The 17,695-nt window shown below is 41.2% G+C and overlaps 1 protein-coding gene across 3 annotated transcripts in view; it reads right to left on the bottom strand.

Moving 5' to 3' along the window:
- Positions 1–14,718: 14,718 nt before the first annotated feature.
- Positions 14,719–17,695, bottom strand: part of LOC143749267 (uncharacterized) — a 118,564-nt gene continuing 115,587 nt past the window's right edge. For all 3 annotated transcript variants that reach the window (XM_077241811.1, XM_077241812.1, XM_077241810.1), the window contains one exon: positions 14,719–16,013. In XM_077241811.1, the coding sequence (XP_077097926.1) occupies positions 15,833–16,013 (181 nt within the window). In that variant the 3' untranslated portion in view covers positions 14,719–15,832. The remainder of the gene's footprint in view (positions 16,014–17,695) is intronic.

Genomic DNA, 17,695 nt, shown 5'->3' with positions numbered 1-17,695 from the left:
AGTGGAAATACACATGTGGGGGTCGCTCAGAGGAGGGACCATGCACACGGGAGGCACCTAGCCGACGCGCAGGCAATAGACACTGGCGCCGACGTCAGGAGTGCTGGAGGAACTCAGGGCTTTCGGAGAAGCTGTAACGGCAAGCAGATGTTCGAAAACCCACCAGGGTCCCCTTTTAGGAGATTGCCCCTCACAAACAAGACATTGTGTAGCCAGATAGTTAACCACTATTCTGGTGTTAAACTCATCAATTCAAAGAATACGCACACACACACAACAATTCCCCGCAGGGGATAAGCAAAAATTCACCACTCCATCAAACGCTGGACGAACTTTTCTACACATACACACATACACACACACACACACACACACACACACACACACACACACACACACACACACACACACACACACACACACACACACACACAGAAACACTCATTCCTGACTACGTGTGGTCAAAATACTGTTTTTCTTGTCATGCTTCACGATACCCATGTGACCAATTGCTATAACTGTTAGCTTTGTGGCAGATAATCAGACTTGATATGCGTTTAATCACGAATAATCATGTATCTTTATCTTACTAGGGCACAGAAGTACCGTGTGTGGTATTGTTATGATCCAAGAAATTCAATGGTATCGAATACTTAACCCAAAGTGCAACATGATGCATTCTTTTATTAATACTAGACTAGAAATGTTTTATGATTCAGTTATGTCTCCTCTGTACATTGGCCGGAACGAAGTGTGCCGCCACGCCTCCTCCCAAACGATTGGATCGGGCACCTTCACTTCTTCAACAAGAACTCCAACCGGAGTTCTTTGTTTGCTTTCTAAATTCTGTTTTAATCTAAGTTTTTCTTTCTGTTGATCTACCTCAGTTGATAGTTTTCCTTTGTTCAGTGTATTCACGAACGAAACGAATTTAAGATTAATCATCTGTCGTACGAGCTGAAGAGATCACAACATCTACCACCGTCCGAACGAAACTCTGAACCTTCAGCCTACGCTTCTTTTCAAACCAGCTGCACAAAAAGGGCCCATATCAAGGCAAGTATAATCTAAAAGGAAATGCTGTTTTAAGGTTGTCTAGAACTTCCTAAAAAGCCTTTGGGTCTCATTTTGAAGTAACTGTTTGAACTGTTCTGTCCTGAGAAGATTTCTCTCTCTCTCTCTCTCTCTCTCTCTCTTTCTCTCTCTCTCGCTTTCTCTCTCCAATAATTCGTATTGCGATCATTTTGTTTTTCTTTGTAATTGTTTGTTTTGCTATGAATATTTACTCCTGCGTGATTTAAGTAGTTAAGTAATCTTTAGTCTTGCTTTATCAAATTCCATAATCCTTTGAATTGAATCTGTCTCATTGTTCCATAAACTTGAAGTCCCTGAAAATGTCGATTTAAGCTACAGGCTCTATTTGGTTTAACTATTGAAATATCTAAAGTGCCTTACACGAAAATATCCCTCCTAGTGGCCATAGGACAGGTATTGTCGCTGTCTACAGGCTGGTAAGTTGTGTAAGGAAGCTTCGCCTCCAGTCAGATACAGATTGCTTGACAAACTAAATTTAAATCACATGAAAATTTACCCTGATAATTGATCTGATTTTACAGACCTATATTAATAACTAATACGAGCAATCGTGTTCACCTATTCCTAGGCTTAACCTATTCCCTATTTGGGACTCTAATTGATAATCTAATTTGTGTATACGATAATGCATATTCATCATCTCATGAATATTATTGCCCGTTTGAGTTAATAATTTCCCTACAAAAGTCATTGTCGCTACAAAGCTCACCTGAGGAGATATCGCACGTATCCAGTCGTGGAGTGGAATGGCGAGCAAGCGAAGACACCTGAGCGGGTCCAGTACTAGTTGGTTGAAGAGTGTACATGAGAGGACACTGGCTCCACTCGGAGATTGTAGAATCTGGCGAATGTGTTCGGTGTCGCCCAGCCTGCAGCTCTGCAGATGCGCTAGAGCCCAAGAGGACGGCACACTCCGGGTGGAGTGGGCAGTCACACCAAGGGGGCACGATCAACCTTGCTGCTGGTATGCCAAAGCAATGGCGTCCACTAACCAGTGAGACAAACTTTGCTTGGAGAGAGCCTTTCCCTTCAGCTTCCCACCATAACAGACAAAGAGCTGGTCTGAGGTCCTGAAACACTGCGTCCTGTCTACATAGGCGCGTAGAGCGCGTACTGGACAGAGCAGTGCCAAGGCTGAGTCTGCCTCCTCCAGTGGCAGCGCTTGCAGGTTCACCACCTGGTCCCGGAAGGGAGTGGTAGGAACCTTGGACACATATCCGAGCCAGGGTCTCAGGATCATGTGAGAGTTGGCCGGCCCGAATTCCAGGCACGCTTCGTCAACGGAGAATGCGTGCAGGTCCCCTACCCTCTTGAAGGAGGCTAATGCAACCAGGAGCGCTGTCTTCATTGACAGGAACTTAAGCTCCAATGATTGCAAAGGCTCAAAGGGAGCACTCTCTAGGGCAGTTAAAACCACTGAGAGTTCCCAATAGGGAACGAGAGGAGGGCGAGGAGGATTCAGTCTCCACGCTCCTCTCAGGAACCTGACGATCAAGTCGTGCCTTCCAACAGACTTACCTTCGACCGGGTCATGGTGTGTGGCAATAGCGGTAACATAGACTCTCAGGGTGGAGGGAGACAGCCTTCGCTCCAACCCTTCTTGAAGGAAGGAAACCACGACACTAACACTAACATCTCCGGGGGTCTTCTCGATGAGAAGAGCACCAGTTGACGAAGAGGTTCCACTTCAACGCATAGACGTGTCTCGTGGCTGGCGCTCTAGCGGAAGTGAAGGTAGCCACCACCGCTGGTGGTAGGGTACTCAAACCTGCCTCGTCACGTCCAGGAGCCACACGTGGAGGTTCCAGAGATCGGGACGAGGGTGCCAAGGGCGCCCCGTCCCTGAGAAAGGAGGTCCTTCCTCAGGGGAATCGCCCAAGGAGGTGCTGTCGTGAGGAGTATGAGTTCAGAGAACCAGGTCCGGGCGGGCCAGTATGGCGCGACCAGAATGACCTGCTCCTCGTCCTCCCTGACCTTGCGCAGGGTCTGCGCAAGAAGGCTCACTGGGGGAAACGCATATTTGCGGCCCCGCGCCCAGCTGTGCGCCAGTGCATCCGTGCCGAGCGTGCCCTCGGTCAGGGAATAAAACAGGGCGAAATGGGTCGAGTCGTGAGAGGCAAATAGATCTATCTGTGCGTCCCCGAACTGGTCCCAAATCAGCTGAACCGACTGGGGATGGAGTCGCCAATCTCCCGGGAGGGGCTGAAGCCGTCAGAGCTCGTCGGCTGCACAATTCAGGGCTCCGGGGATATAAATGGCATGTAGCGACCCCAGATGCTTCTGACTGCATATGAGGAGGTGGCGGGCGAGTTGCGACATTCGGCGGGAGCGCAGACCACCTTGACGGTTGATGCACGCCTACAGCGGGTATTGTCTGATCGGACTAGTACGTGTTGACCCTTGAGCACGTCCCGGAAGCGGCGCAGAGCTAGACCTACAGCCAGCAACTCGAGGCAATTGACGTGCCATAGGCGCTTGGGTCCTATCCAGGAGCCCGCGGTAGCACGTCCATTGCACATGGCGCCCCAGCCCGTGGTGGAGGCATCTGTCGTAACAACAACATGCCGGGAAGCTCGTTCCAGGGGCACTCCGGCCCGTAGAAAACTGAGGTTCGACCACGGGGTGAAGGTCTGACGGCAGGTTGGAGTAACTGGTACTTGGAGGGTGCCGTGTTGCCATGCCCACCACGGGACTTGGTCGCGAAGCCAAAGCTGAAGCGGTCTCATATGAAGCAATCCGAGCGGCGTTGCCGTGGCTGCAGATGCCATATGCCCCAGGAGCCTCTGAAAAGGTTTCAGTGGAACTGCACTCTTGCCCTCGAACTGTCTCAGGCAAGTCAGCAGTGACTGCGCACGCTCGCTCGTGAGCTGCGCCTTTTACATGGCGACCGAGTCGATTTCCATACCGAGAAAAAGAGATCCTCTGCACGGGGCAAAGTTTGCTCTTTTCCCAGTTGACCCGAAGGCACAGACGGGCTAGGTGCCGGAGTACTAGGTCCCTGTGTTCGCAAACCTGGTTTCGAGAGTGAGCTAGGATCGAGTCTATCTCAACCAGTCGTCGAGATAGTTCAGGATGCGAACCCCGTGTTCCCGTAGGGGAACAAGGGCTAATCGACGACCTTCGTGAAGACTAGAGGAGGCAGAGCTAGCCCAAATGGGAGAACCGCGTACTGATATGCCTGCCCCTCGAAAGCAAACCGTAGGAACGGTCTGTGTCGAGGGAGAATGGAGACATGAAAGTAGGCGTCCTTCAGGTCGATTGCTGCAAACCAATCCTGGGGTCGCACACATTCGAAAATACGTTTGGCCGTGAGCATCTTGAACGGCAGCCTGTGAAGGGAGCGGTTCAGAACGTGCAGGTCCAGGATTGGCCGTAACCCACCGCGTGAACTGAATCGCGTAGCCGAGCCTGATCGTCCGCGCGACCCAGCGGGACAGGTTGGGAAGCTCTAGCCAGGCTCCCAAGAACTGTACCAGCGGGCTCATACGAACCACAGACTTCCCACCGGTGGTGCAGCAAGGCGGAATGACTGGCCCAGACGTGGACGGCATAGCGGCCCGGTGTGGGGGCACAGTCATTAACCGCGCCCTGACAGAGGAGACCAGGGTAGGATGAACGTTCCACGGGGGTCTGCTCTGCCAGGGGGCTGGCGACAGAGGCAGATGAGAGCGGCACGGTCCGGGGACGGTGCGCACTGTCAACCGGCTCTGGGACAGAGGAGGACGAGGGGTGCACGGCTCGGGGGGCGGTGCACCGTGTCGTCCGAGAACTCTGTGTGCTCAGGGATGAACATGTCACTTCTTGCTTTAACCACATTAGGGTGCTGCCCACCCGGGGGTGAGCAGCGGGGAGTGGAAAACAAAGGATTCTCCCCCGGCCCTCCACCGGGGGAAGGAGTGGTCCTGCATCAAAATCAGAAATGAGTCAACCGCCACCAGAAATGCACGGGCAAGCCGTCTTTAAAAAGACGTGCCGCGTGCGAGCTCTTTTGTGAGAGAAAAGAAACTCTGAAAGTGTTGAAACGCCCGGGGAGAAACACACTCACTGGCAAACCACTGCACAGATAAGCAGGAAGCGAGCACTCGCCAGGAGATCGCCGTCACACCAACAACAGAGAATCTCGCTCGTCTGTAAGAAGCTGACAGTTCAGAGATGGCTTGTGGAGTGAAGAATTAACTTGGCTCCGAAGCGAAAACATATCTGCATGTTGCCAGCGTCTTCCTTTTATACCCACAAGGTAGGGCGGAGATACGCTATGCAAACCCATGGCATTTCTTTGCCATTGGCTCGTTTTGTAATACTCGAAGTTGATAGGCTTTCTAAGCGAAACCCCATTCGTCGTCATCCGATGTAACTCGGAGTGACAACGAAAGGGAACGTTTTATTTTTACTTTTGTCAGCTAATAAAAGGTTAAATAGAATGAACAAATCACAGATTCTTGATTTTATTGCATTTTACAAAATGTCCCAACTTTTTCTGATTTGGGGTTGTAGATAGTTTTTGATTCTTGTTCACAAAATTCAGCTATCAGCAAACCCTCTTATTTAAAATAGATATTTGTGCACATCTTTAGTAAATAATGTGCAGTTAAAAAATAACCAGCGCTTGCAGCAGGTGCACTTTATTTGTGCAAACTGTTCCTTTAACTCCATGTCTTTGTTTTTCTTGTTCTCTCTATTTTTATTCTTTGTATGTTTGCTCCTGTGTGTGTACGTTTAAATGTAGGTATGACTGCAGTGGTAAAGCCGTGGCCCGTTCACCTTGTCAGAACTTATCAGCTTGTTTCTGCTTTGTTATTGCCAGAGGCATGAATTAATTCAGCTACAAATGCAGCATGCTTTGTGTGTTTTTCTTCTTTACCCTGCTTCCCTTTCTCAATCGCTCGTGCACAGAATCCATTCCGCATTTTTTCCTTCTCTCTTGATTTGTCATATCTTTCTTGTTCCTCCTCTTTATTTCTGTCTCTGTGTGGCAGTGAAGAATACGCTACCTGAATTTCACACACATAAGCTGGTTTATTGGCATGCATGAGCAGTAGCTGTGATATTAAAGCAGACTCATGCCCTCTCAATGGTCTGTTTTTACATGAGTGGATTAAACTGTCATTGTTTGGACATCTTCCACAGCCAATGAGAGATACCTGGACTGTGCAACATGAGCTCCAGGGTTTCTTCTGATTCAGAAACACAAAGAGAGAGAGTGTTAATGCAAGCACACCTTAAAGGGATAGATCACCCAAAAATGAAAATTGTGTCATTTCTTACTCACCTTCAAGTTGTTCAAAACCCTTCATGAGTTTCATTCTTCTTTTGAACACAAAAGAGTCAATGAGAATCAGAGTAAATGAAAACAACTGAGAAATTAAGGCTATTAAACACCTACTTTTCCCTTTACCTGTGCATATTGTCGTTTTGGCTTGAAGTGACAAACTTCAAGTGTGAATCCATGCATATGTGCAAGTGCTGAATGTGTTGAGCTATAGCTTGCAATGAAACAAATAAAAAAGATGGAATATTATGGCCATGATTACTATTGGTCACTTCGTTTTAGATTTCCATATCACATACCATATCAACTACATCACACAAACCTTAGTGTTTTGTTTAAAGTCCCCCTGTGGTGAAAATCTAGCTTTTAATGTTGTTAATATGATGTGTTTTTAATATGCTTCAAGACAAACCAAGTGCAAATTCATAAGTCAACACCATTGCTGAGTATTTTCTCTTTAAAACTGCAATGAATCGCTGGTGTTACTGTGTGGGGCAAGGGTGTAGAATTACATTCAAGCTATTTTAAGGCATGAAGGCATTTTTTCAAAGATTTAAATATGTCATTTTGGTGACCAAGTATGAGTTTTAAGGGATACATTTATTGACTACAGGGGGACTTAAAAAAATAATTGTTTGGTGTGTTTGGTGGCAGCAAAAGGTCATTTGATGTGCGTGGGATAGATTTCAACAAACTGTGGCACGTAAATCGCAGCAACTCATTTCTCCTTTACATTTCGCTCCTTGTTACACAAAATTATGATGCAATACAACAGACAAGCATTTTAAAGGCCAATTCACACGCGTTCACAAAACAACGTCTGCTCTAACATCAACCCAACACGCATGCGTTGTGGTACCACTGGAATAACATGGATTACTTTAATGATATTTTTACTATCAGCTTGGAAATGGTAGTTATTTAGCTGTCAATGGAGGGACAAGAGAGCTCTCATGTTTCATTTAAAAGGTTTCATTTGTGTTTCGAAGAGGAACGAAAGTTTAACGGGTTGAGTAATTAATGACAGAAGTTTCATTTTTGGGGTAAACTAACCCTTTAAGGCAGCATTTTCTCTGTTCAAACAGAATGCTTCATTTTTTTGTAAAGATAGAGTTACTAACTCGCCTCTTAGTTTGGCCCCAATTGAGAAGTTAGCCTCTTTGGTCTCTTTGATTCATGGAACCGTTGGATCCGTCGAATGTGTTCGGGGACAGTAGCTTTTCCCTAGTTGTTCGGCTTTGGTTTTGGTTCTCAGTGTGATTTCACGGGAAGCTGAAGGCAATGTTTCTCCTTCCACAGCAGGAAACAGAAGTTGTAGCTGAAACTTGCCTCAGGGTTTGCTAGATCATCCAGCAAATCCACTGCTGTATTTTGGTCCTTTCCTCTGGACTTCATGTCGGACTTGTGACAGACTATCTGTCTTTCCTTTTGAATGCATATTGTAGAGCACATTTTAAATGCCCGGGGAGTTTCTCTTTGTGACTCACACTACATACGAGATGGCTTTGAACCTATTTGAAATGACTAGTGCTGGATCTGGAACAAGCAAACAGACACTCATGAGATTTTTATGACAGCAGGGCAGTGGGCATGACAGCACGGCTGTTGAATCAACGAGTGCAACTGATTAACAACGAAGGGGAAGAGGTTCTGACAACCTATTTCAAATGACTTTGCTTTTGGATTCGTCATACAGCCAAAAATGTTTTTCTTTTCAGAATTCTCATTGCAGGATATCACGACTAGGGCCGGCTTTATGCATAGGCATTCTAGACACATGCCTATGCTCGCACGTTCATGGGGGCCTTCTTGAGAATGGAGATATATTTTATTATTATTATTATTATTATTTCACTCTAATGCTAAAACTCGGTAAGACAAGTACTTTATTTAGAAAAGCTGTCAATCAGAAACCTTATATCCTTATATTTCGTCTTTATTTTCCATAAATCAGTACTATTGGTCACCTTTTATGTCTGTCTGTGGGTTTTGCAAATATTTAATCAATGAAAAGTGTTAAAAATAACTTGTGACTAAAGCTTGTAACTCCAATGGCTCATCAAACTGTCAGTCAAAACTAATAACTTCGCCCCGCCTCTATATGAATGAAGTGCCTGGACCATCTTTGCTCGTTCGCAATGCAAGGGTACATACAAAACTAGTTGTTTGAATAAGTACAGCGTTTTCTTTACTCAAGAAAAACATTATACTAATGTTTTATGTATGTGAAATTTACTAGCAATTTCTGAGTCAAAATTGTTTCACCAGATTTTTTTCATTGTTTGAATTCACTGTTATAAATTTTATTCTGAATATATTTAAATAACTTATAGCTGTTATATTAAAGTCAGCCTGTGAGCTTTCTGTTGCCTAACATGTTTGAATTGAGTATAAATGTAGAGTGTGCTTTAACTACTCAAAGTTTCTGAAAGTAGAAAATAATATTTTTCCCTGTTGTATTTACTTCACCAAATTTTTTTTATACTAAAAGCAACGCTATATGAGTGAAATTATTAATTGCATTCAATTGACAGCCATAACGGTTTTCTGTTATTATTGGTTTGAATATACCTTATATAATATACCATTCAGTATTCAGTGTTTTTCAGTCAGACTTGTTTTAAATGATTGCATTATTAATTTATATGTTGTATCACATTTCTGCAAATCACCATGATACATGAATATGGCTTTAGTGTTTTCATATTCTCATTTTAATTTTAATGAGCTCTCAATGAGCGAAGCGTACCGAAGATATCATTATTTGAAGCCTCATGTTAGTAACACTGATTATCTCCCTATTTTTGATGATGTTTTGTCAATTGGCCCTATTAAATAAGATTTAATACCTTCTAGGGTTTATTAGACTTTTAAATGGATCACTTTGAAGTCCCATGGTAAAGGAATCAACAAATTGTTCTTTAGTCTTCATATTAGTTAGCTACATCAAGGTGTGCACATCCTCTCTATCTGTCATTTGTTAGGTTTAAGCAAAGAAACAACTGTTTCTTATAAGTGCAGGCTAAACTCAATGTCAGCGTTCTTATAATTGTTGGTCCTTTTAAAAACAGCTCATTTTTAATGGGTAAATGTTGACAGAGGATGCTGTAGTGACTACTGAGGCTTTGTAGGGAGCTGTAGTGTTATAGTTACTTTTCTTACAACATATTATACACAAAAACACTTCTTTATATACTTATTTTCAACATTCACTTTCTAGGACCAGTTCCATTCAATGCATGCTGTGAACTGCCTAAGTTAATGCAACTAAATTAATTAATGTAGTCCCAACGACACATTTAAGTTGATGGAAAGCAATGAAATTAAGTATAAATGAGTTGGATTATTTCATTTTAATTAAGCAATCAGCAGAAATCATTTTTTGAGGTGTATATAACCATAGCCTAAACATGAAAGGCCTCCATTCAAGGTTTCATATGCTTTTCTTTAAAAATATGCAGGATTCTTTCAGATACTGGGCTTTTTGGGCGCCAGAGATTTGACTCAAGTGAATTTTAATGGAAACACACAAAAAAATCGATTCCAGTTTCTATAGCAGATTTTTTAGATGTCTATGCAAAGATCTGACAGGCTGACAGAATATCGAAAATTGCCTGCTTTGCTCTTTATTGGTGGCTGGATCATTCATTCTGCTTGGTAAATGAATCACTGGCATTGAATACAGATTTTGTTGTCAGGCAATGAGATATACGTAATATACATATATACTTACTGCTGTTGTTTCGAGGATGATGATGTCATTGAGGAACTGGTTTAGTTAAAGGGAGTTTGTAAGACTATTAATATGGAAAGGTATTGGAATATGGAAATTATATGGAAATTATAATCTGGTTTATTAAATGTTTTAAAGTCCTCCTGTGGTGAAAATCCAGCTTTTAATATGTGGTACTGTATATGTCTATGTGGTCTTTTTAATATGCTTTAAAACAAACCATGTGTAAATTCATAAGTCAACATCATTGCTCAGTATTCTCTCCTTAAAACTGCAGTGAGCCAAAGACAGTCTCAAAAACACGGTTTGAAATCTCTGGTGTTTCTGACGTCACAAACTACCTTGTAACCAATCAGATCAACGTGTGATCGTCAATGAGTGGATCTCTGAGCCGCTGTGAGTGAGTGGAGGCAAGGCTAATTTGCATATTCATAGATCCACATATACTAAATGAGGCAAGGGTGTAGATTTACATTCAAGCTATTTTAAGGCATCATTAAAGGGATAGTTCACCCAAAAATGAAAATTCTGTAAGTATTTACTCACCCTCATGTTGTTCCAACCCCGTAAGACCTTCGTTCATCTTCGGAACACAAATTAAGATATTTTTTATTAAATCTGAGAGCTGGATCACTCCTCCATAGGCTTCTTAAGGGATTGAAACTTGTTCCCTGAAAAGTTATTAAAGACATCGTTAAAATAGTCCAAGTGACTACAGTGGCTCAATCTTAAGTTTATCAAGCGACGAGAATACTTTTTGTGCGCAAAAACAAACAAAAATAACGACTTTATTTCAACTATTCATTTCCTTCTCTGTGGGCCTCGAGTGAGTTCACTAGTGTAATAACGTAGCGCTTCTGTGTTGTACGTCACACGCATCACACACATGACCAGCGTCAGCCAATAGTGAGCCTACGTGTGACATAGCACTACGCTATCACACTACGTTAACTGACTAGAGGCCAACAGAGAAGGAAATGAATAGTTGAAATAAAGTCTTTATTTTTGTTTGTTTTTGCGCACAAAAAGTATTCTCGTCGCTTGATAAACTTAAGATTGAGCCGCTGTAGTCACTTGGACTATTTTAACGATGTCTTTAATAACTTTTCGGGGCTGGCAAGTGTCAATCCCTTAGAAGCCTATGGAGGAGTGATCCAGCTCTCAGATTTCATCAAAAATATTTTAATTCGTGCTCCGAAAATGAACGAAGGTCTTACGGGGTTTGAACAACATGTGGGAGAGTAATTACTGACAGAATTTTCATTTTTGGGTGAACTATCCCTTTAAATATGTAATTTTGGTGATCAAAGATGAGTTTTAAGGGATATAATGATTGACTACAGGAGGAATGTAAAAGTTTTTTTCTTGGTTATGTAAACATTAAGGGAACATTCAATTTTATCATTTTGCAAACAAAATCCAACTAAAATGTTTTTAAGAAAAAAGCTCCATGAACAATGTATAAATAACTTTTTTGTGAAAAAACATTTTTAGAACATTATTAAATCTTACATAACTTTGAGCAAACATTCTATTAATATTACTGGAAGAATGTTTGTTCCTAACCACGCCAGAATGTTGGTCAAAGTTTTGAGAAAGCCCCCTGTTAGATGGGATACAGCTATAGGTCACACTCTAAGATGTTTCAGCTTGATACATGACAGAAGCACTTCCACTCCAAACTCCCAGCGGATCTCACCAGCATGTAGAGTTCAGTGGAAGTGTCTTACTCAGCCTCGGGCCAGTATTCAACTGAATTTAGCTGGAGTGGAGGAGTGAAGTCGGCTGCGCTCACCTGTGTTCCACCATAGAGCTACTCTGACAAACAAGAGCTTATTTTTCGTGAAGAAACTAAAAATCTTCATAAGAAAAGAAAGTGGCAAGTTTAAATGTGCCTGTATTTTATGTGCACCATTTCAAAATGAAACATTTATATCATTAATTTTCCTTTAATAATATTTGGAATGAAATAGAATATTTTATGACCTGCCCAATTCGTATGAATTCATAGAAATGACCTACCCCTAACCCCGCCCCTAAACCCACCCGTCACTGGGGTTTAGACAAATCGTACGAATTCGCACAAGTGAGGTCGTACGAATTAGTACGAGTTAGCCACCTCGTAAAATACGTACGAATTGGTTGTGAGATAACGTTTTAATAGCGATTATAATGATAGACATCATTGTATGATATGAGTGAACTTTGAATATTAAGTGTATAGTTTCATTTATATATAAAGTACATTTAAAACAACCTTGGTTGACCAAAGTTATGTACAAAAATTGCCTAGGTCTAACACCAAAATTAAAATAAACTTTCACAAGATCTTAAAAGCACAAGAGTACAAATGGGTTTTCAAAAGACTTTTAACTGGATCTGGGTACCCGCAGTAGACCTGAGCAATCTGACTTGTTATGTATAAAGCGTTGTTACTTTAAGACATAAGTAATGGGTGAAGTCATGTGATGATGACAAAGTGATGTGCTGCAGAAAATATATAAGTGAATGTGAGTATTAAAAGAGATGCAAGTTCTTTCGTTCCTGAATTGATGTTTCTGACTCTTCTTTAGTGTGTGTCCTCTGTCTTTATAGAAAGGGAAAGACACGACATGACTGGATTGTGTTCAGTAAACAACTCGAATTGCAGTAATCAAGCCGTGATGAAATATAATCATGAATTACAATCTCAAAACTCTTTAGGAAGGGTATAACTTTCGCTACTCTTTTAAGGTGGTAAAAGCTGGAACTGACAACAGCATTGATTTGTTTGTTCAGCTTTAGGCCACCATCTATAATAAAACCCAGATCCTTTGCAACAAAAGAACGATATGGAGTGAGGGAACCCAAGTCAACAGTGCTCAGATCAGTTTTTTTCTGTAGGCCCAAGCTGAACAATTTGTGTTTTGTCATCGTTCAGATGCAGAAAAGTATTGGTTAGCAATGTTTTCAAATCTTGAAGACAGGCTATTACTTGATTTATTGCTGACCTGTCATTGTGCATAAATGTTAAATAAAGCTGAGTATCATCGGCATAGCAATGATACGACACACCAAATCTCCTAAATATAGTACCAATGGATCACATGTATAATGAAAACAATAATGGTGCCAGGGTTGAACCCTGAGGGACACCACATGTAACATGCGCTATAGAAGAAGATTGATACCCTATATTTACTGAGAATCTTCTTTTGGACAGAAAGGACTGAAACCAGTCCAGTTCAGTGCCTCTAATACCGATGCAGTGCTCCAAGGAAGATACCATGGTCAACAAGCCTTTATGATATAATATGTGCCTCAGTATATATGACACGCTTTGGTTGATGAAGCAGACAGACAAAGCTTGATTCCAAAAATATAATAAAGCTTTAATGTTCACGGGCAGGTGAACAGGACACAACAGCGTATGTCACATAGACACAAACAATAACCGTCGAGGGACTGAAGTGAACGGGGAGAATATGTACACAGGGTAAACGAGGGAACTAAGACACATGTGGATGAAGGTTAACTAATCAGGGACAAACAAGAACAGGTGCAGACAAGACAGAACATAATTGTGACAATATAACAGTGCTTTATATGCCTATACGCTACTCAGAGGCTAAATTACTCATTATTTAAATTAAAGTAGCCTACAGTGAAGGAACTCTTTCCAAAAAAGTAGTAAGCTACTCCCCAAATGTTCTTGCATCGAAACTACTGAAATATTTTATTAAATGTGTAACTATTCAATGGTATTATTTAGAATTGTATCAAAGAGTGTTTTTGAACGATTGAATAAGGGTGACATCATCAAACTGTAACAGAAAAATCTATAATAAATATAACAACAACAACAACAACAAAGATATACTGATAAAAAAAAGACCTGAAGTGCCACTGCGATTGTGAATCTTTTTGAAATCTGTTAATTTACAATAATTGTCCAAACTAACCAACTTTACTGAATTAATCTGACTTTTTAAATCTACAGTGTCAGAGAGAGGTCCGTTTAGGATAAACTAATTCACTAGAATGAATCGGACATTCAAAAGCTACATATAAACAAGAACCGTTTAAGATGAACTGATTCACTAGAATGAATAGAACTTTCAGAGCTGATTCACTAGAATGAATAGAACTTTCCGAACCAATTCACATGTGTGAATAGAACTTTCAAAAGCTACATATGAGAGAGGTTCGTTTAGGACGAACCGATTCACTAGAACTCAGCTGTAATACAAAGTGAAATTGAAAACAACCATTGTTGCACTATGATACTAGTTTGGAAAAGCAGCTTGTTACTGGAAAAGTACTGTTTAGAAAGCAGCCAATCTTCTGTCATGTTACTTACTGTAACCTGTGGTTGGAGTGTCACCGTCATAGAGTCACACACTGTCAGAACGATAGCATATAAGTCAATACATTTCCTTATTCAAAGACTAGGTGTTGGTGGAAGAAAGAATCGCTGTAAAAGTGAGCTGAAATCACACAACATGGATGGTGTTGCATTAATAGAAGTCACGATTCTGGAGAGCTGTGTGGATCTGTTTACAGGTGCAAAATTAAAATAACCTACATTATTTTTATAGGTAGTTGTAAATATACACTTTGGTACATGCACAAAAAAGTATTATTTTGCTGTTTAGTTTTATTCCATACCATTAGTATATTCTGGCAGCTTTGACTGGGTGGAAAATACATTCCCCACCCGTTGTGCAGTAGTCAAGTGTATTTATCATGTATGAAAAAATGCCATGTGTGATTGAACACTCCATGATAAAAAGACAAATAAACAGCACATGACACCGTTTTTGAGTAGTAAAATATTTTATAGAGCTTTTTAATGGATTCTGAAATTAGGCATTCACAAAGAATGAAATGACACACTTCTTAAATGCACTTTCTCCCCCATTATCTCTGCCTTAATATCGCCGGGCGTGTATAGTTGTTAGATCGTCTACTACATAAAAGCGTTAAGCATGTGGAATAATTGATTAGTTGAAACGTTTTCATAGTATAAAAGCTGGTGTTTTGACCCTCATTGCTCCAAAATGATGAATCAGTAATCTGGCTTCCATTTCTTACCTGTAATTCTTCTTTTTATCTGTCTCTCTTTCTTTAATGTCGTCTGCCCTTATCGTCCTGTCTCCTGCTGTCACTGTGAATCAATCACTGACTGTTGTGAAGTTCAGGTAGTAAGTACTGGCTCAAAGGGTACATGAACCAACAAAAAGCCCCTTCTCCCCCTCCGTTCTCACACTTTCATGATTTTGAGACATGAATTACCACCATGAATCTGGAAAATTAAAGCAAAATAAACAGACTTTAAAGGTGCAGTAAGTGATGTTAGCCATTTGCCAAAAAACAAACACTCTAAATGATTCACAGCAAGAGAGTGTCTCTAACTGGTCAACACCTGTAATTCACTTAAAAATGAAATAATGTCAGAATTTTTTTTTTTTTTTTTAAAGGATGTTTTTTTTTTGGTGGAAAGTTTTTAATTCTCTCCATGGACTATAAATCTGAAATATCAAAGCAAACAGAATTTAAGCCCACGACATTAATCTTGATTAAAAAAACTTGCCTTCTGTGAAAATTACAGAAGATGCTTTAAAAAAAGATAATAAATAAGGACTCCTCGTCAAGGAATGGATGATGTGCCTCTAAACAGGACCCGGAAGAGAAGAGGCTTGAGGTTGGTTGGAAAACCATCCTTGTGGACTAATGATGTCCTGCTAATAACGTGTTCAGAGGAACCAAAAGCATTTCCTGCGGCTCTTCTTGACCGTCTGGAGGGCCTGTGGAGAGTCCTGCTGCCGTGGAGGAGGAAGGACCAGCTGAGGAGAGCTTTGCTCCGATTCCTGCTGCTCCGGAACCTTCCACGCTCGCGTCACCTGACCCTCCTGAAGCCGGAAGTCATGCTCCACGCTGAGAAAAAAAGATGTTTACAGCTATTATTGTAGCACAAAAAAGCACCATAAAAGGATGTTCTTTGAAAATGCATTGAAATTCACTCTTAAAAATAAAGGTTCTTTACTTGCATTGATGGTTTCATGAAAAAACTTTAACATCCATGCATAAAAGGTTCTTAACACTGTAAAAAGGTTTTTAGAATGTAAAATAGTTATGTTATAGATCTCTTTACTGAAAGGTCCTTTGGGCAACCAAAGATAGTTCTTCTACGGAATCACTGCAAAACCCTCCTTTTGGAGCTTTTATTTTTAAGGGCATAAGGTGCTTAAAGTTTGATGTTGGCGTTTAAGTTTTTGTTTTAGAATTTTTGTCTCATGAAAAGGTCATAGTTATGGCCCTGTTTACACCTGGTATTAAGATGCGTATTGGTCGATCGGATCACAAGTGGACGACGCTAGGTGTAAACAGAGTCTAAAATGTTTCGAGCTTGTCCACTTTCCACCACTTCCAGAGGAAGTCGAAAACACATTCGGCCGGATTGCTTTAATAGTGTGAATGCTCATGTAGTCGAATGCGTTCAAACAGACACAAAACTCTGTCTACTCTTCCACGTTTGGTTTTAAGATGAAAAACGTATCAAGCACAATGTTCTCTCACCATTCCTGATTTCTAACACACACTCACAGTGTTCGGCTGGTCTTGCGGCGGTCAGAGCAGAAACTGCTGTAGTCTCCGGTCATGTTCACATGTAAATTGCACAAGCTTATTTTGTCCACTAGATTGAAAAATCCGGAAAAACAAAAACATACATTTACCTGCCCATTTACCCTCCCCTCGTAGAAATCACGACAGAAGTGGTTGAAAGTGAACAAAAGAGACAGATTAAAACACCAGGTTTAAACGGGAATGTGTCTCCCTCGCCTCGACTACTCATGATTCGATCGACCAAAACGCATCTTAATAAACAGGGCCTAAGACAGGGGTTCCCTAACTTTTTTGTCAGCCGAACCCCTTAGATGTGAAAAATGTACTTGCAAGTACCTCCTAAGATTTTAAAGGTAATATTTCATAATATTCAATATTTAACAAAACACATTTTCATGTTCATGGTTGACTGAAGTCAGTTCACATTCACTCTTTACAAATAATACAAGACGTTACAATACAAATACGTATAGTTGTCTTAAATTGTTCACTTTCAAACATTCAAACTCTCAAGCTTTTAACATGTCAAATCCGCCAGCTTCTATTTTGGCGGAATATTGGTGAAGTTATGTAAACTATTCAGGAAAAGGTTGTAAATGATGTGAATGTGAATTTAAGTATAGTGCACATTGCGCTCCCAAATGAACATTAAACTCACAGCGCTGGCAGAGATGGAGTTTGTGGGAAGCAGCATTTACCGTGAACCGAGCTGCTCTGAAAACACGCTATTATATACCACAGTGCCACTGTTCACTCTGAAACACGCAGCGCATCAGCTATGTAGTTCTTTAGTTAAATCACAACCTTTGATTTGATAATCATGATTTCAGTTTTATTTCGATTAATTGTGCAGCCCCATTTATTTGTTTGAATGTTACATTAAATGCAGCTTTTCATCAAATCACTGACCCCCTTTTCACTGTAAAAGATTTCTAACCTCCCAACTCAAAATTTTCTAGTGACTGGTCACATCTGAATTTTTCAGTTGGCCC

This window comes from Siphateles boraxobius, unplaced genomic scaffold (assembly GCF_051911475.1).
Source record: "Siphateles boraxobius isolate OS27281-9 unplaced genomic scaffold, OSU_SipBor_1 24, whole genome shotgun sequence".
In the NCBI taxonomy this organism is placed as follows: Eukaryota; Metazoa; Chordata; class Actinopteri; order Cypriniformes; family Leuciscidae; genus Siphateles; species Siphateles boraxobius.
Note: the sequence above shows the minus strand (reverse complement) of the source record. Positions and strands in the feature narration are given on the sequence as shown.